The sequence below is a fragment of the Macaca nemestrina genome, chromosome 5, assembly GCF_043159975.1.
Source record: "Macaca nemestrina isolate mMacNem1 chromosome 5, mMacNem.hap1, whole genome shotgun sequence".
Taxonomy (NCBI): Eukaryota; Metazoa; Chordata; class Mammalia; order Primates; family Cercopithecidae; genus Macaca; species Macaca nemestrina.
In genome coordinates this window covers 124,245,956-124,267,422 of record NC_092129.1, presented here as the reverse complement: position 1 = coordinate 124,267,422, position 21,467 = coordinate 124,245,956, and the positions used below count along the sequence as shown (strand labels likewise).

General features: G+C 34.7%; 1 protein-coding gene across 12 annotated transcripts in view; it reads right to left on the bottom strand.

Moving 5' to 3' along the window:
• The window catches only part of LOC105479522 (KH RNA binding domain containing, signal transduction associated 2), a 634,913-nt gene that overhangs the window by 62,694 nt on the left and 550,752 nt on the right, over nucleotides 1-21,467 (bottom strand). For 11 of the 12 annotated variants that reach the window (XM_071096918.1, XM_071096915.1, XM_071096916.1 and 8 more), the window contains exon 8: nucleotides 118-176. The exons of the other annotated variant lie outside the window; for it this stretch is intronic. In XM_071096918.1, the coding sequence (XP_070953019.1) occupies nucleotides 118-176 (59 nt within the window). The remainder of the gene's footprint in view (nucleotides 1-117; nucleotides 177-21,467) is intronic. 12 annotated transcript variants of the gene reach the window in all.

Here is a 21,467-nt window from a genome sequence, read left to right as displayed (position 1 = left end):
ATCAATTTAGTCTAAACTTCTGGAAAAACTAGGGGGAGAAAGATGGAAATAATTTTCGAGTTGTCAGTGACTGATGGATGTTCCGATTTCACAGTTTTAGTAAAGAAAAGGTCTTACCGTAGCTGTCATAGGCATCCTCACTTACTCCATGACCGTAGTCATAGTATTCAGGCACACTGCAACAAATTTAGACAGCAATCAATGTTACTGTAACCGGGAAAATCAACCCAGAAACTCATATGGAATTTGAAGGCAAAATGTGTGCTGAGGTAATATTCCAGGAACTTTAAGGCATAAAACACAATCCTAAATAAATCTTCAGTAAGAAAAACACAGGTTATTGACAAGGAGTGCTATGATGTTTTGTAATGCCACCTCAGTATTTCTTTATCTCTATCCTCCAATTTGATAAATCAAATTTCCCCTAAAACACAAGTATAACACTTCAAAATCTGTCAAGAAGAGAGTTATAAAAGGCCTATTTCCAAGAAAAAGTGCTCTCTAACATGACAATCTGGTCAATCATGTATGGCTTTTAATGCTGTTATCTTAAGAAATATGCATCATTTTTTTCACATTGAAACACTAAACTATATTTATACTCCCCTCTATCCCTTTCACATCATGTCTGTGCACTCCCCAAATAAATAAGCTATTTTGTTTCACTCGACATTTTACTAGATGCTTCCACATTTCAATAACTGTCAACGGTGTTCTTCCTCCATTTCTTACTCAAAGGACACTCTCTCTCCGACCCACTCTGTTACCCCTTTACAATTGTCCTCACTGTTTCCTGCTGCATCCACTTCCCCCTTTAAGGCATGATGCCTACTAGCATTTCAAAGCTTATGTGTTTCTTATCCGTAAAAAGCTCTCCCTCATCTACATAACTCCTTTTAGCAATTATCCCATTTCTTGAAAAGAAGTGACTCTACTCACTCTTTTCACTGACTCTTCTCCATAGGCATTTGAAGACGCTCAATCAGGCTGCCATTCCACTGCTCCACTGAAACAGCTCTTGACAAGATCTTAACATATTCACATTCAATGGCAAGACTTAGTGTACATTTTACTTTAGCACCATTTAACACGGTTGATTATTTCATGATTCTGCAAACACTTCACTTGCTTCTGAGATCTCCTCTTTCATGGGTCTTCAAGTGCACTTCATTTCTTCATTCTTCCCTATGGTTACCTTCTCATTTTCCCAATCACTTATTCTTGGAGACCACTAGGGCTCAGTTGAATGTTTCTCTTTTCTATTCATACTTACTCCCTAGGCAGTCTCATCTAGTTCCTAATGTTCTATCTAGTAGCAAATTCATTTCGAATTGCAAAATATATCCGGAATCTGAACATGTCTAAACATATCCAGAGCTATCACTGAGTTAAAGTTATTACTATCTCTCATTTAAATGAGAATGCTATCCTTCTAAGTGGTTTCTATGCACTGATTGCTCTGTTGCTATTATCTACGTAGTAGTCAAAGTCATTTTTATAGAAATAAGTTAGATCATATTAGCTCTCTACTCAAAAATTCATAAATAGCTTCCCGTATTCTTTAGGAGAAAAATAAAAACTTATTTTGCCTACACCGTTTGCCCCCCCCCCCCCCAGAATTTCTCAGACCTCATGCTCTAACACTTTCTCCTTGTTCACCCACCTAACTCAGGGGACATGGGCTCCTAGATGTTCTCTGAACACTACAAACACATTACTGTGTCAGGACTTTTTCATTCGCTGTTTCTCCTACCCGAAACATGCTTTTTCTAAATGTCCAGTTGTCCGTTTTCTCATTCTTTCAGAGCTCACTCAAATGTCACTTATGAGAGATTTCCCTGATCAATATATTTAGACCAGGGCCCACCCACACCTACATTGCTTTGCTCACCTTAGCATTCATTGATCACCACCATATATATTATACAAACAAACACACAAACACCCATTTGCTAATTTATTTATTGGCTATTCCCCACTTCTAGAATATAAACTTCTTGGTATAGAAAATTGGTCTCTCATTTATTCATTTCCTCTCGTTGTTCCAAGCAGATTTTCTAGAACAATGTTTGGCACATAACAGCTGCTCAATGAATATTTATAGGACAATAGAATAAATTGCTCATAGGAAGCCCAGACACCATTTAATTGAGTAGCCTAATAAAACCATGTCACGATTTAAAAAGAATAACATGCAAAAGTGAAAATTAATTTAATTTAATTATTGGGATAATTCATATATTTTTAATCTCACTGAGGGATCTATAAATATTCATGATACATTATATTTTCCTTCAAATACACTTCTTGGTTTAAAGTTAGATATCAATCATTGCCCCCCTATATAAATCTTAATTTATAAGTTATGTCAAGGTTAGTAATTCATTTTAAGTATATAAAAGTGTATCAAGACAATGGCTGAATATCAAAAACCAAATTGTATAAGGGCTGAGGGTAGGGGATAGATGTCAAAGGGTTAGGATGGAAGGAACGACAGAAGGGCCTAAAATTAGATGTTCTCTGAATGTGGTTATTATTATCCTGCAAAGCAATTCCATAGGTATCATTATTTTAAGTACTTTTGATTTTATTGATAGTAAAGAAAGAGAAGAAAAAAAGAAAAGAAAAGTCTATATATCAGATATAAAAAGAGGGGCAGAGAAAACTTTGGTCATCCTTATCTTCCTTGGAAGCAACTTATAATGCATGAACTTCAATATAAGTGTAAAGAAGCTGAAAAAATGATTGCCTAGCTCAGCCCTCACTGCCCAACATGTTTACATTCAAACTGTCTAAAAAATTACGGTAATGTGTTCTCTACATCCTTCTAATGACTGGAGATTGTAGAAGGCTAATGGCATTGGCTGGAATCTGGAGGCGTATCTCTTCTTTCACATACTTGACATGATAGAAATGATGCAACCCAACTCAGAGTCCTCATAGAGATATAGCAAATTCCTGAGAGTTGTTAAATTGATTCTTTAAACGATTAAGAGGTGAACTTCATAAGAAAATAATTTAACAACCAGCAGTCCCACTTATAGCAACATAGAGGAAAATGCTGGCATTGAGGGAAGCTTCTCCTTCCCTTGTCATCATCAACATATTTTCTGTGAGTAAGCCCCTGATCATGTTCCCCAAAGTGTGCTGTGCGAAGACCAGTAGCACTTTAACAGCATTGCGTGGCATTAATATGTTTCTCACTTTTTATTTTAATTGTTAAGATAAGAGACAGAAAAAGAACAGCAGTGGGAGAGAATATAAGGAAGCACAGTTATTGTCTATCATAAGTGATACATACACAGCAAGAGGGAATTTGAACTTTCAGAACTCTAAACAAGGGAGAACAGAACATACAAGATATTTGTAAAATAATGAAAGATAATGGAAAATGATGTATAATAATCAAAATGGACTCTGCCACAGTCTATACCTTAGATTATTAAAATAGAACTTCTCATTTCTTCCACAGATAAATGTTTACTTGGACAAATGGCTGCACTAATAGTGAATACACCCTTTCAGCTAGATGTGCCCTATGACTAAGTTAGTACACATGGGATGTGTGCAGAGATGGGAGTGGAAATCAACATCCTTTCTCATTTAAGAATAATCTCCTCATCCTGGGCTTGTGCACCTTTACCTTCTCAGTTGGTAGAAGGCATTCAAAGTGATGATCTAGTATCTACAATGCAAATAAAGACAATGCTTTAAGAAGTCATGAGTTGCAACAAGGGAGGTACCTCTGCCTCTAAAAGATCACATGGAGCAGTCTTACTTTATACTACTGCTTGCCTCGGGGATTGTTAAGAGAAAAATACATTTTAAAAATATTATTTGAGTCACTGAATTTTGAGCCTCTGTTACAATAGAGTGGATGAACATAGAAATAAGTATGTAGAAATGTGGAATTACCATTTAAATCTCAAACTATAGAGTATTAGCTTAGTAGGAGGGTGGAGGGTGCAAAGAAAAAATACTTTAGGGTGGGAAACTGATGGCTGTTGTTATACCATTACCAGTGACAACTTGGAAAGCAGGCTATGGACCTGGATACACATTGCTAGAGAAAAATGTTGAACAAAGCCCAACTATTGGTGATCCTTGCTACTTTTAAGAAAGGTTTACAAATTATAAGAGTTCAAATAAGAATGGTCATTTTATAAGATGATATAAAAGTAAATAGAACTTTACTAAGAGAGGCTATCTTTTTCTGATTTATGTGTTAGTTCTATAATTTAAATTGATAGAAGGTTCAAAACTTCGAGGCTTAACAGGGTACAGTGAAGTTAGTTGCTTCTCTATTTCAATAGCAAGAGATAATATATGTTGCTCAAAGATGTCCTCACATCTTCCCATTGGACTTTGCTACCATATATGATCCCTAGAACAATCCTTAGGCTTCTAAACATACACCAGAAGAAAGCATGCTGCAAAAATTGTAAAGTTCCCAAGGAGGGCATACTCTACGGGATTAAGATACGGCCATGGATAAGTTCATTTATCCACTGGGATAAAGAAGATCCTTCCAGGATATCTGACTTGACTCCCAGAAAGGAGAACTGAGGTTGCCAGATGCCCTTATCAAAAAACAAAACAAAACATTTCACTGCTGTTTCTAGGTGTCTTTATCTCTTGGCAGGATTTTGCAACTGCTATTGCCCACTGAGTCTTATGTGTTTTCTTCTGTTTTTCTCATGATAGCTTCCATTGCAGTTATTCTGTTCCCCTTTGACCACTTAATATTGAGTGTTTTGTATGGGGAAGAAGGTTGAGAATAAGAAAGATAATTTATCATTTTCAGGTTGCCAAATTGTAAAGAACTACATCAATACTTAATGTCGAGATCTGCATATTTTCCAGAGGTCCTGGATTTTGGACTGGTTGCAATAATTGGAATGAAACTTAGATATTCTTTGTTGGGAAGAAAGTAGGTACTTTTTTTTCATAGAAAGAAACATATTCACTCACATGTGGATGACTACAGCATTGGGCTATAGAAGACTTCTCATTTTTCCCCTCTATGACCAATTCGTCCCTTATTCCATAAGATATACTGATCAGCTCAAAACTACATTTTCTAGTCTCGTTTACCTTTGAGTGTCTACGTGCAGAGTGATGTTACTAATTTTTTATGACTTGCTTATCCTCTATTTCCTTTCAGTTTTCATGTAACTGGCTGGAAATGGCAATGGCTAGAGTCATTTTGGACTCATGTTAATGATGGCTTCTCACTAGCCTGGATCTGTGAATGATGCCATGGAGCAGAGCCCACCTACTTGCCCTAGCCTATTATGTAGGAGAGATAAACTTTTCTACTGTTTGAACCACTGCATTGTGAGACCTCCTTATTATGGAAGCTTAGTCCATATCCCAAAATCATACAGTTGGCAATTAACAGAATCCCTTGAAGACTAACAGACATTCAGTAACATTTGCTGAATGAATGAATAAATGATTGAATTTTAAAGACTGAAGTTAGAGATCATTGTATTTGAACATGAATAATCTTAGAGCATTTTGAAGGAAATTTCTTTATAGAATTTTGTGTATGCTTCAGAAGGGATGTCCACTTATATTGACAGCAATTGGAACAGTAAAACAAAAACAACTCATTTCTTTTTTGATAAAAATAAAATTCAAATTAAAAGTAACATATTAATCTGCTATTGACTCCTGCCTCATTTACTCCACTTATTTACATACTAATTTATTTCATTATTTTTAGTGTCTAAGGTCTAGAAGTCAAAAAGCCAAAATGGTGTGGAGAATTTTACTAATTATTAGATATATTTTGAATCAATGCAGCTAACATGATATATCTTGATTTCAAGTATGTGCCAGTTCCTAGAAAAATTATATCTGCTATAACCACCAAAGTAATTAAGTTCCAAATCACTGATAATTGCCATAATTTTAATTAACAACTCCATAATTGTAACAGTGTGTTTAGAAACCTTAATCACTATATTTCTAGAATATAGAGTAATAGTGAATTAAAAAATAACCAGGTTGTATTTATATAGAATTCATTTGTCTACATTTATTCCTATTTCAACATGATTAAAGAACATGATAAATGAAACAAATGTAATAAAAATAGCAGCCTTCTGAAATAATGAAAAGAAGTATAGAGCTGACTTTTGCTAGTCAATGTCACATATTTTAAAAATTCATTTTATTATTTTATTGCACATATTTATGGTATAAACACAACCTTTTGATACACAAGGTGAAATGGTTACTATAATCAAGCCAATTAACCTATGTTAAAAATATTATGAAACAACAACATGAAAATCACATGTGAAGGATATATAACTATCTAACTATTTTTAGCATTTAAGGGGGTATTCTTAAATTTTGTTCTCATCAGCATTTACACTGAAACCTTATTATATTGTGCAATTATACTGTATTGATAGAGATATTAGTCAAGCAAAGATAAATTTTCAGCCAGGTCCCCATCCTCAAATTGCAAATTGATAGTGCCTTTATTTTTATATCTACTTATGTTTCTATCAAATTCTTCTATTAAGCTTCCTAAAGCTCCATGAAAGGCTATTTAAAAAACATTGAAGCTACTGTGTAGATGAATGAGTATAACACACATGTAGATATATCAACTCTCACCACCAACCACAACCCCCTCTTAATGTCATTCAAGGTATTCACTAAACACTGCTAGATTGAAGGAATGGGAAACCCCTCACAAAATAGCTTAAGACTCCACAACTTCCATCCAGATCTCAGTACTGTTGTATTATCTGCTAATTATGATTATTACACTGAATCTTCCCTTGGAGGAGAAAATATCTTATTCCCAGTACTGAAAGTGAAGTTAACCAACAGTTCACCTTCATGCCTATGGTGGGAAACCTATACCTATGGAATGCTTATGTTGGAAAACCTACTTGCAGGTAGGTTTTAAAGATGATTTTCATTTGTCTATTCCTTCTAGAGAAAGTCCTACCTTCCCATAGAAACTAGCTGCATGTGTTTCTCCCACCTTCACATATCCCAACACATTCTTTCATTTTCATCATCCCTAACCATACAAAGTAATAGTATAATGACCATAAAACAAAAACAAATGGCTAGTAGCTACATATAGATACATTCAGTCTATTTTGTAAAACACTAAACATCAAATAAACGGGGCTGAAAAGGGCTTCATGGAAATTGGTCTAATAGAAAAGCCATTAAACAAGTGTTAAAGAGTGCCTCATTCATTCTTTTTGTCGTTGCTGTTGTTCATCATATATGGAAACCCTAAAAATAAGTAGAAATTTCCTGAGTAAGATGGAAAGAAGAAGACTTATGGTAGCAGGTCAGCACCAGCCAAGTCCCAGAGGGAAGAAAAAGTATGCCATTAGCAGCTACTTCTCTGGAGTGACCGCGTGTCAGTATTAGGGAGAGAGGGGCTCAATATTCAATCTCGAGACATATACAGGGACCAAATCTTGAAGGACCTTGTCTTAACATGGTAAGCAGCTTGGATTTTATATTAAGATCCATTGAAGACAATGAAGGATTTAAGAGGGAAGCATGATTATATTTTGGCTTAAACAGGTCACTCTGCGGGCAGTGTCCTTCTTTTTTGATGCTGTATCATCAACACCTGGCACATTATTCAACACATAGTAGATGCTCTACAAATATTTATTGTGTAAATAAATGTATAAGCAAATCATTGTAGTATGAATAATTTTCACAATTGATCTCTGCTTTGTGTTTTTACACCTATATTTCCTTTGTATCCATGAACTTGGGCTTTTTTGTTAAAATAAAACGTGCGAAAATCGACATATTAAGATAAATGATCTGTGAACACAAGTTATAATATCTCAGGTCATTAGATGCTACATTTAGGATCCACCATTAAAACTGCTTAATGTATTTTTTTTACAACTTTGCAGGATAATTCTGGGCTAACTTCAATCATCAACTCCAAAGCATTTTGAAAGGTTTGTAAAATCTGATATTTTGGAGGCCCAAACTCAAATGCATAGGTTATTAAGAAGCAGGATTTGCTTAATTCTCTTTTTGCCAAAATTTTAATAACATCTGCAGTGAAAGACAGAGCCTACATCCATTATATGCTAATTCCTAATTGATTTAAATCTTTTCTACCCCCTACCCCTCTACCATCCGATTTCTAGAGTCAAGAATTTTAAAGTAAGAGAGGGCCTTAAACAACAAATTAAGTAGTCTGTCTCTTTAACATTCTTCTACTTCTTCTCCCCTCCAAGAAAAAATAATAACTATAAAAATATATCTTTAATACTTCCCTGGCACTTGGTACACACCAAACAGTGCTAAGAGCTTTATACAACCTTTCTTATTTAATTGCCACAATTTTTGAGTGATAGTATTAGCCCAAGACCAGAAAAGAAAATTTATTTTTAGCTAATTAAGTTACTTGTCCTAAACTAATCCAACTTTGCAATTCATCCAGTCCATTATACACATCCAAAATAGTCACTCTCATCTGTATTTGCACAATACTAGACAAAAAATGGGTATCTATTTATAGTATGATCTTGAGCTGATTGAGATTAGGAATATTAGATGAGCTGTGAGCTCCCCTCTACATTTACCTGTCCTGCTCTTCCTTCTCAGAAAAATCTCAGCTACCATCAAGAACAAGAGCTTGTCCCAAGCACACACGCTTCTCAACATCCCCTTTCAATGTTTTCCTCCTCTGGGAAGCTTTCTCAGATACCCAATAACCCTGTAATGCTATATACCTCCCACAAATAGCATGGTATTGTTGAAAATCCAACTTTAAATGTGCAATGTGCAATTATTTGCTTATCTGTCTTCCCTACTAAAATGTGATTTTCATGAGCTCAGGGCTATTTGCATCATCATTGTATTCCCAGGGGGCAACTCAGTGCCTGACACATAGTAAATGGAATATTGGCCAAATGAATAAACTGAAGTATTGGAACTTCTGTGCTTTATATTCATTCCAACTCTAAACAGCTACCTTCTAACCTGCAATCACCATCCAACAACTCATTTCATCACCGTTGATCACCACCCAGCCCTCCCTGTGTACTCTCCCTTTCACTACCCGTTCTATTTCGGGACCCTCATGCTATCTTATGCCACTGATCAATCACCTTAGCATTCAGTTCTATTTGGAACAAGCTACAGAATTTCCTTTACCACTTTCCTTGACTCTTCTATGACTTAACTTCAATAAGAGGCAACTATCTGACTATATTCAAGAAATGTGTGGGAGAACCTAAAGGTTTTGAGAAGTTTGTATCCAAAAAAGTAGATTTGGCTATTAGATAGCTCCTAAGTGATAAGGAAAAGATGCTATTCACCTGGAGAGGATAAGACATGGGCTGCGAGATTTAGATAAGAAGCCTAGAAACTATGCCAGGTAATGAGGCTTGGGTTTAAGGTATGGAAATTTGAGATAGTTCTCTTTTACTACTTCTCTTGGGATTGAGGACCAAAGTCTTTGCCTTCTGTTTACCTAGACAATTGTGATCACATAAAAATCATTACATAATTCAACAAGTATTTGGAGTACCAGTACTATTCTGGGAATATAAAGTGGAAAGATATATTAACATACCACTTAGATATGTTGGAATAAAATATATAAATGTTGCAAGGTATGCATGAACAGAATAATATTGTGAATGTTTTCAACCTACTTTTATCTCAGTTTATGTGACAAAATTTATTTATAACCTATTATGTGCCAGACACTATTCAAAGTGTTAGGATATATAGCAGTGAACAAAATAGGCAAAGATATTTGCCCTCATGGAGTTCACAAGTAAAATACTATACAAGTAAAACCAAAACAAAACAAAACAAAAAAACAAACAAACAAGAAAACAAAACAACAAAACAAAAAGCAGTTATAAGTGCTAAGGAGAAAAGACTAAATCTGGAAGGGGGAACATTAAGTTTTCAGAGGAAGAGCATTCTAGGAAAAAAGAATAGAAAACATAAAGGCACTGAGGTATGGGTGTATTTAGGATATTCAAGGAATGGCAAGAAAGCCAGAGTGTCAGGGCAGAGGAAGCAAGAGAGAGCTGCAGGAGATGAGGTAGGGGATCAAGGATTCTACTCCATGTCCACCCTAAGTGCAGTCTTTCCCAAAGTTGTATTGTGAACTCACTTGACTCTATCTCCTTCATCTTTGCCATCAGGTCCATTCCTAAACCTTCCTTGACCACAAACTCTGTAAGTTCTATAAAGAAATTTCCAATATAAAAATAGCAGTTGTAACATTAACATCAAAGTGGCATGACTGTTTAAAAATATTGGCTCTAATACTGTTAAGGTTAAAAATATACATTTTTCATTCAAACGTTAAAAGTCAATTATTTTAGTTAAATGCAAAATTACAGTGATTTGGGAAAACATAAATTTATTTGAAAGCAACCACATTCAAGCAAGTTTTAATTTTGATAACTAAATTAAATAAGTGAGTGGTAGTCTCTGAATCCAGTCATGATTAACACTATCAATACTATAAGTTAGTATTAATACTAATACCATAAGTAGGAGGAAGTGAAGATATATACTATTTATCAGGCTGCCATTAATTTCAAGGGTTTAGAAATGAAATGCTCTGAGTCATAAAAATAGATAGGTATAACAAACAAGCATGATACATCCAGTCATAATGGAAAGCCATGGGAAAGATAATATATTCTAATTGTAACTACTATTATGCATTAATTCCTATAGAGTTAAAAATTCTTAATCTCTTTTGATAATAAAATCACAGGTGCCAATATCATTGGAATGGACAAGATATTTAAATATAAAAAAATATAGCTTATTTAGCCTGCATTCTGTGTACATATTTTAGACAGTTAAATTTTCATTCAAGATGTTTTCCATTTAGAAATTGGACTTTTTTTTTTTTTTTTTTTTTTTTTTTTTTTGAGACGGAGTCTTGCTCTGTCGCCCAGGCTGGAGTGCAGTGGCCGGATCTCAGCTCACTGCAAGCTCTGCCTCCCGGGTTTACGCCATTCTCCTGCCTCGGCCTCCCGAGTAGCTGGGACTACAGGCGCCCGCCACCTCGCCCGGCTAGTTTTTTTTTGTTTTTTTTTGTTTTTTGTATTTTTTAGTAGAGACGGGGTTTCACTGTGTTCGCCAGGATGGTCTCGATCTCCTGACCTCGTGATCCGCCCGCCTCGGCCTCCCAAAGTGCTGGGATTACAGGCTTGAGCCACCGCGCCCGGCCCGAAATTGGCCTTTAATCTGAGGACTGCAAGAGAATTAAAACATACAAGTTAATCTCTCTGACATTAGAATTTAGTGCTCACATGTGTGATCATTTGCTTTGCTGAGAATTCAATATCCTTACATTCACATTGGTATGAAAATAAACCACATCAACCCTTCAAACTCCCTAGATAACTTTTATTTTATACATTTTAAGTATTGGAATAATTAAAATATATTTCAAAGAAGTAGAAATATCTCAACAATTTTTACTCAAAAATTGAAAAATTGATCATTTTGTGTACTAAAAAATATTAAATAAAATACATTTTTTTGCATGTATATGTTTCAATCAAAATACGTCTCTCTGTGCTCAAATATCACTGGCTCTCACAGACTAACAAAGCAAAGATCATGGGTTTTATTACTACATTTCTAAAGTATCTTTGAAATTCTGTTAAGATTGAATAAATAATTTTTAAATATTTTTGAAATGTTATTACTGTATTATTTACTTATTCAATGCATTCAATGAATAACATTACACGGAAAGCATTGTGCTACAGGGCAGTCATGTTTCTGAATAAATGTAACATAACTTTTCGTCTTCCAAAATTAATGAGTACAATAAATACATTAAACATAAATAGACATATAGGTATATTGGTAGATAGATAGAAAACAGTATAACTTCCTGCAGTTATTTTTCTGATTGGTTTGTTTTGAGAAAGTCAAAGATGTAAATCTCCCACTCACAGTCAACTCACTGTGAGACAAGAGAAGACCATAGTCTCATGATGGAGAATAGTGAAGTTTCCATTCTGTGATCCACTTGGAATACAATCAGTACTTTTCCTAAAAATGATATACAGAATCCAAAAAGGTATTGAAATTAAAATTGAGAATTGCTGAGTGTCATTTTGGACAAATCATTTAATCTTACCAACTCCCAGTTTCCTGATCTTTAAATATGGGCAACAGTGATGTCGACTTGAAGTATTAATGAGATAACCTGTGATAGGGCTGTTTTAAGGGTCTAGTACACATCAGGTGCTCAATAACTATTAATAATTGGTATTTGTCCACTCAATAAACGTATAGGTGCAAAGCTTCTCTTTTTAATATTCGTAAAAGTTGCGGCGCTGGAGAGATTTCATCTTCTTGAAATATTCTGAAACATGAAATAACCATATATGCCCTCTTAAGTTTTAGTTGATGGTATTTAATGTTCACAGGATGAAATATAGGCTGATTATTCATGAGGAAAGTGACATATTTGCTGTATTCATAGACTAAGAATCAAGATAGATGATCTATATAAGGCATCTAGTGTAGAATTATGATCAGCTTTGCAATGATTCCTTTTATAAAAAATTGGTATTTTGCCTCATTTGAGGTAACGTCATATCTCAAATGAGAAGGAAATATATTTATACATGCTTTTGCTTTTTGAATATAACAATGCGCACAGAATTCTGCAAATTGTCTCCCTTTATAAACACTCTTCAATATTGTCTTTTCAATTTAGCTTTTACTTTTTGCTTACTTTGACCCTTTATTACATAAATGAGGGGTGAGCAATTTTATAACAAAATACTAATCTTTGTTTTATCATGTAGAATTATTATTTGAACATAGCAATAATTTTCTATAAATAATGCTTTCTACTGACTAATTAGGCTCAGTGGTTCATGATGTTATTAAATGAACTGTTACATGCTTTTGGTACAAGTACATAGAAGCTATTGAACCCTCGTTGAAATGGACATAATTTTAACTATATCACATATATCTTTGGCTGTCACAATTCATGAGTATCACTAGGATTTCAGTGCTGTAAACATCGGTATAATTTCTAGTTATTTCAATACTTTAATCTAGTTGACTTTGCTACTGAATTCATTGGTGCAAGCTGCACTACAGCTATGTGTTAATAGTGATTTATATTCTTCCTCATTCAAGTCCCAAATGGAATTTCACCTGTGTTTGTATGATGTTCCAAAATCACTTGTTACTTATTAAGCAAAAGGTTATTTTCATGCATCAGACTTTAGAAATTTAAATGACCAGAGTCTGGAGAAAGAATATGTGAGCTGATAACAATGATTTCATTTTGGCAGTTTTTCTTTCTATAAGAAAAAAAAATGTCACATTCACCCAGAGACTCTTGGCATGTACCTAAAGTCAGGTGCATTTTTTACTGTTTCATGATTAAAAGCATTATAAGACCTGCTTACTACAAAACATTAGTAATAATGCCAAATTACTGCAAAGAGAAAGGAAATCAGAATTCTGTTTGTCTTTGTTTACCATCACTGCGACATACTTTGAACTCAATTTTAACCACGTATTTTCATGTCTTCCTTTTCTCTCAGATTGCAATTCCTTAGCACTGAGTACAAGTCCATTTTCTAGGTTTTAATTCTATCCAGCCTCTTCCCTGTCACTTCCCTCTTAATATACTCTGTATCAAGACATGGTGGAGTATCTCTTAAAGACCTGAGTTTTTTATGACTCTATGTCCCTGACTATGGTAATCTTTTTCTACATGAAACTCCTTCTACATGTTCATCCAGGAAGGTATTCATCATCCTCCTGATATCCAGCTGAATGGTCAGCTTTGTATTATGTATTTACCCACCCTCCCAGGCAAGATTCACCCTTTCTCACTTGTCTTGTGTAAGATTCTGCTCACACCTTCAGGTAGATCAGCTCTCATTGTACCTGAGCTGCTTTTTTTTTTTTTTTCCAATCTTGATCTAATTCTTTATCACAATGGTTTTTAACATCTAGTATGCATAAGCATTATAAGAATGCTGGGCAAAAAATGCAAACTTCTGAGTCCCATTCTTCAGATTTTAATGCAACTGGACTCAGCAGGGGCTCAGAAATCTGGAGTTGCATTTACAGTGTTCCTGATGCAGAAGTCTGAGATCATACTTTTCAAAAACCTATAGTAACTGTGAATTAATCAAAGCCTGAGCAATACCTTATTTGTTTCTGTATACATAAGTCCAGAACAGTGATATTCAATAAATATTTGTTGAATAAATGAATAATTTAAAAACACTATTTAATTTCTATGTGAATAATTTGTAAGCTGACTGACAGTACAGACACATAGATTTGTGGCTATGTTTACAACTGTTCTAATGGAACTTTAATTAGTGGTCAATGTCAATTTAAAGGTTGCTACTAAACTTAATTCTTGGTGTTCTTTTTTCCTAAATTTTTTCTTGAATAGTATTTGAATAAAAATAATAAATATAAGATGTGCTAGGAAGTATAATTAGTATCCTGTTTTAAGAATTAATATTCAAAAGAGAGTTCAAAACCAGTAATAAGAAGCTTAAATAACAAGGTGAAATGTCACAGACATAAATGTGCATTTCTAGGCTTAGGTTTAAAAAAATCAATTGTGAAAACTCAAGATAATGTTAGAACTGGTTTGACAACAGTTAATTTAGAAAGAACCTAAGTTTTCAGTTGATAACAAGTTTAATAAAATACAATAATGTGACATAGCCACTTAAGAAAACCACAAATTCATATATGTTGAAGGACTTTTGAAGAAAGAAACGCAGGATGTAATAGTGCCCTTTCTCTGCACCCATCAACTCTCATCTGATATATCTCAAGATCACTGAGCCCAACTTTAAGATGGACACTAGGACCACTGGAATTGTTTCAGGAGAAAACATCTAAGATATTTGGTGAAATGGGAATTATGATATACCAAGAATAGTTGAAGGAAATAATGTCTGGGGCAATTATTCTTGATACCAGTTTGTCACTGGTATAGTAAGACTGCATAACAAACAACTACAAAATATCAACATCATACAACAATAAGAAATTACTTAGTTCATGAGCTTTTGGTTTGGCTGGAAGTTGGCTGATCTAGGCTGGGCTTCCTGTACTCTGTTCTAGTTATGCACAGAGCTGGGCTTGGCACTCCCTGAGGTCTGAGCTCCTCATGTGTTCATTCTGAAGCCAAGACTAAGAGAAAATCAGGCACATGGGGGAGCTCTTTTCATGGCAATGGCAAGAAGACAAGTGGGAAACACATAAACCTCCTAAGACCTGGGTTTAGTTGTGACTTTACTGTATCAGTCGAGGCCATATACATTATAGCAAAAGTCAGAAAAACATACTCTGCCACTTTATTGAGAGGTACTGAAAAATCACACTGCAAAGGTCATGAAAGTAGGGAGGGGTGAGGAACTATAATCAAGAATACTCTACCACATTCTAGGTTGGATATTGACAGAGGGATATCTTCTTCTTTAAGCAAGGCTGACATGTGGATGCAAAAACAACCTAGATTTATTTATATGTAGGTTTACATGACACATTAGAGACCAATGTATGTAAATTGAGATTAGAAGGAGGTAGATGTTCTTTCAGTTTTAGAGTTTTCCAATAAGCTGGGGTGTTTAAAAAATATAATGAAGTATTTGGGAAGCAATATGATATTAGGACAGAGAGTCCATCTTTGGAATTGGACAGAAACCAGTTTAAAGTTTGGATCTTTTACTTATTAAGCTATAAAGTCCTGGACATGGCAAACATTTGGAATCCTAGTTTCCTTATCTGTAACATGAGGATAAAATTATTTACTTCATTAGATAATGTTTACAAAGTACCTAATATAGGCATCTGGCACATTGCAAATGCTTAGTAGTTTAGCTATTATTATTAGTAGTAGTCAAGTTCTACCTTTGGAAATGGTTGTGCCCCCTGCCTAGCCTTTCACACTTCTCTTTTGCTTCTTTCATATGTCTCCTATAATTTAATAGTACTGAATATTATGTAACACAAGTCCACAATTATTTATCCTCAAATTTCAAATCCAAAAGCTATAAAACCAAAAGTTTCTTCTTAAATAGGGTGTCTGAAGGAATTAAGCAACAAAATTCTGACCTAACATGATAAAAAGCTATTTATAATAATTTATATCTTGCTTAGTATAGTTATTCATATACTTAATACAATAATATTAATATATATTTTTGGCCCAGATGTCACAAGTAGTGATACGCAATATACAAAATATGCATTATATTGTCTTTCTAAAATACAAAAAATTCTGAATATGAAACATCTGATGTACAGCATTGCAACTGGAGGATTGTGAACCCATACTTTAATGTACCATATTTGTTAACCATTCCATTACTAGCACCTAGCAAAATAGCAAACCCTTAATAAACATGAATTTAATAACACATCAAAAGATGTTGAAGAAATTTGAAATTCTAATTATAAAAACTAAATAATATCTGTATCTTCTTTTGACTCTATCCCACATTTTTCCCAGGTAAATTCGATTTTCTTTTCTGAGGTCCTCCAAAGATATAAAGTGTGTTGTTACTAGTTTTCCAATTCTATGATTTAAGACCACAAAGATCTTTCTTTTTCCATGTGGACTGCAGTGTTAGAAGATAAATATCTTCCTTATCTATATCCTTGTAGTACAATTTGAAGTCAGGTAATCTGATACCTTTAGGTTTTTTGTTTTTGTTTTCTTAGAATTGCTTTGGCTTTTCGGGCTCTTTTTTTGATTCCATATGAATCTCAAGCCTATAGTAACCAACCAGCACGGTACTTGTACACAATATACACATAGATCAATGAAACAGAATATAGAACCCAGAAATAAAACCACATATTTACAGCCATCTGATCACTGACAAAACTGACAACAATATACACTGGGGAAAGAACACACCTTCTTCAATAAAGGATGCTAGAAAAAATGGATGGCCATACACAGAAGAATGAAACTAGATTCGTATCTTTTACCATGTACAAAAGTCAACTCAAGATGTATTAAAGTCTGAAATGTAAGACCTGAAACTATAAAAACACTAGAAGGAAACTTAGGAAAAACTCTTCTACGCTTTGGTCTACGCAAATAATTCATGACTAAGATCACAAAAGCACAGGTAACAAAAACAAAAATAGACGAAAGGGACTACATTAAATTCGAAAGCTTCTGCACAGTAAAATAAATAATTACTTGAGTGAACAGACAACCCGCAGAATGGGAGAAAATATTTAAAAACTATTCATTTAACAAAGGACTAATATCCAGAATCTACAAGGCACCCAAACAACTCAACATAACAACAAAAAAATCCCTCAAATAATCCCATTAAAAAGTAAGCAAACACATAGACATTTTTTTTCAAAAGAAGACATAAAAATGGCCAACATCAACATCACCAATCATTAGATAAATGCAAATAAAACCACAATAAGATACCATCTCATATCAGTCCGAATGGTTGTTATTAAAAAGTCAAAAATAGCAGAATTTGGCAAGGATGTGGAGAAAAGGAAATGTTTATAAACTGCTGGTGGAGATGTAAATTAGTACAACTTCTATGGAAACCAGTATGTAGATTTCTCAAAGAACTAAAAATAGAACTATGATTTGATACAGTGGTCCCACTACTAAGTAACTACCCAAACGACAATAAATCATTTTATATATACGTATAAAAAATTACCTGCACTCACGTTTATCACAGCACTATTCACAATAGCAAAGATATAATCAACCTGTGTGTCCTTCAATGGATGACTGCATAAAGAAAACACAGTATATGTACACAATGGAATACTACTCATCCATAAAAAAGAATGAAATCATGTATTTTGCAACAACATGGATGGAACTGGAGGCTACTATTTTAAGTGAAATAAACACAGAAAGACAAATACTGTATTTCTCCCTTATAAGTGGAGATAAATAATATATACACATGGATGTAGAGTGTGGAATGGCAGACAATGGAGACTCGGAAGAGTGGGAGAACCAGGTGGGAAGTGGGTGATGAGAAATTACTTAATAGGTCCAATGTATGATATGTGGGTGATGGTTACCCTAAAAGCCCTTACTTCACTACTATGCAATCTATGCATAGAACAAATTACAACTGTACCCTGTATATTTATACAAAAATATAAAAACATCTCTCTTCTCTCATTACCAGGGTGTAAGCGCAAAATAGCAAGACCTGGAGGCTTTTTTTTTAAAATTTTTTTTAAACATGCAAATTGACTAAGAAACTAAATAAAACAATGAAAGCATGGAAAGGTTGCTCAGGAAAGGGATGAAATGGCGGCCAACGGAGAATTTACTGAGTTCAGATAACTACATTGGCCTGGTGCAGAAAAAGGATGAGCATAATTTTTTCCAGAGATAAATTTGGTCTTGCTAAATTCTAGATTTGATGATAACGTCAAATTCTATCCAAATACTCATTTTTTCTTATTTCTTAGTGGTGTGTTTAGGCTTTCTTATTTCCTTCCTATCACCTCAACGATATGCCCCAACATTTTCAAATATCTGATCTGCCTGAAGAAAATGTAGTTCTTTAGTAATGAATCATATTCTCATTTCTTTGTCTTTGCACGTGATGAGGTCCTTGCCTAAGTTTTACTTAACATTACAATCTTACCCTGGCATCAGCTCTTCTGGGAAGTCTTGTGATACTTTCTCTTAACCCTCTACCTATGTGAACTCCCATGCTCTCTCATATCCTCTAACACATCCTCCCAGCACAGTACTTATCACATGCTATGTGTTTATCTGAATGTCTGTCTTCTTCTCTAATTGTTTATAAATAGTCCTCTGTATTTTAGTACATCCTGCCTACTGTGCCTTTGGAAGAATTTCCTGAATACTGACATTTTTTTCTCTATCTTGGTTATTTTGTGTTGAACAGAATTTAGAAAATCATAGCTATCTATAGATATGTTTGAATCCTTAAAGTGTATAATTTCTTTAAATTAGTGGTCAGCATCTAAAAATCAGAGTATTGCACAGAAAAACTGATGTAGCGGGTTTTATTTTAAAAAAATGGCTACAACATGTTTTCTTCCATTCTTGAATCATGCTGTCACCCACTGACAGGTAAAGGCTATTATCCCTTCTCTTGAATCTGGTTGGACTTGTGAGGTGTTTGCAGAATGAGGCTAAGTCATAAAAAGTAATGCAACTTCTCTTTTGCTTTTTGGGATACTCATATCTGGTAGCCTGAGCTGCCATGCTATGAGGAAGCCTAAGTGACATGGAGAGGACTGTATGGGTGCTCCACGCAACAGTGCTAATTAAGGGACAAGCTGACAGCCAGCATCAACTGCTATGTATAATATGAGAAGAATCCCCAGGTGATTTCACATCCCAGCCATTGAGTCACCCTCAGCTTCTGAGCCTTCCCAGCTGAGGCCCCAGACATAGTGGAGCAAAAACAAGCGACCCTTGTTGTACCTTGGTAAGACTCCAGATGCACAAAAAAATTCCTGAGCGTAGTAAAAGCAGTTGTTCTAGACTACAAGGTTTTGGGGTGGTTTCTTCTTCTTTTTTTTTTTTTTTTTGAGACGGAGTCTCGCTGTGTCTCCCAGGCTGGAGTGCAGTGGCCTGATCTCGGCTCACTGCAAGCTCCGCCTCCCGGGTTCACGCCATTCTCCCGCCTCAGCCTCCCAAGTAGCTGAGACTACAGGCGCCCGCCACCACGCCCGGCTAGTTTTTTCTGTATTTTTAGTAGAGACGGGGTTTCACCATGTTAGCCAGGATGGTCTCGATCTCCTGACATCGTGATCCACCCGCCTCGGCCTCCCAAAGTGCTGGGATTACAGGCTTGAGCCACCGCGCCCGGCCTGGGGTGGTTTCTAAATGCAGGAATACTAACTGGAAAACCTAGACTTCCAGCTCTTCTTGGGGAGGAAAAAATAACAAGCATTACTGACCTCCTTTTTTTTTTTTTTAACCTACACTACTTGGCCACAATATCCTAATGTTGAAAAAATGATAGTTGCTTTAGATAGGGCACATACGTTCCAGTCTGCCACAGTCTTCACCACTCCTTATTGCATACTTTGACAGTTGTATACATTCATAAACATTCCTGATTCCTTATATATGCTATTCATATGTTAAACTTTCTTTTGTGTGTGTGAAGCTAGGCTTCTCTTCACCTACCAGTGAAACCAGAATTTCACCTTAGGTTCTTTATCTGTCCTTAATGCTGGGCATTTTGCAACATATCAGGTTCTTTCAGAATTTAAGATGATCTAATTCTTCCTATTTTTGAAGCACTGATTGTGTATGGCTTACCCAATACCTTCTTGTTTCCTCCTGAGGAGTGTTTCCATTTCTAAATTAACCTGGTGAGGAGAAATGACTGACATGTTGACATGCCTTGATCTCAATAAAAGATTAAGCGGGTTTTAGTTACTTTCTAAAACACTTCATTAGGTTTTCTTGAGAGACTTGTCATTCATGTGAGTAGAGAAAATGGTTTTTCTAACTCTTCTTATTAGAGTTTCATAAAAAGTATTTTAATGGTAGATTTTTAAATACAGATTGACTGTATTTAAACTACTTAGGCAAGTAGTTTAGTTATTATCAAAATTAACCTTAAATTAATTAAAAAATCAATTAATATAATGTATACATAATGATAATTTGAGGAAACACATTGTTTCTTTCCTAAAACTAACAGTGGTTCTCCAAAGTGCCTAAAATAAATATGTCAAATAAGAACTAAAAATGAGAGAAAAAAAAAATCCAGTGTTTATTGAGAGCTAAATTCTCATCCTGGTATGGTAAATTCAAACAATATCAAACCTACTGTTTATGCATGCAGAGGTCTGTAGAGGGCAGGAAAATACAAGTAAATTGTAGAATAACTGTGGGAAAATACTTAAATCCAATAACCTTCTGTAAATTCAATCTCATTATAGACTATAGCATTGAGACATAAGAGAATTAAATTACAAAATGAGGGTGAGTGACTTTATAGTGAACAGTGCCACTTAAATGAATAAGACAAGCTGTTATATACTTAATATTATAACTTTTATTAAGTTACTGGGTAACTACAGTGCCTCCTACTTTAGTTTTCATTAGAGGGATTTCTGTAGACTCAGTATCAAATATAAGGGCTTACATTAAACGTATAGCCTAAAAACAAATAATTTCTTCTTTTTTTCTTGCTCAGAAGTATCTTTTGGTCAGAACTGTTTGCAAAGCATGCAGATAGCTCCCTATTTTCTTGTATTAAATGCATATTCTCTCTGGCTTTTTGCGGTACATAACAGACGTCTGAATTAATTTACATTTTCAGGTAGTAGTACCTGTTGGTCTTTATGTCTAACACTGTGGAGTTGGCAGATGTGGGTTCAAATGCAACATTTACTATTTAAACATATTATACTTGGAAAAATCACTTAACATTTCTAAAATT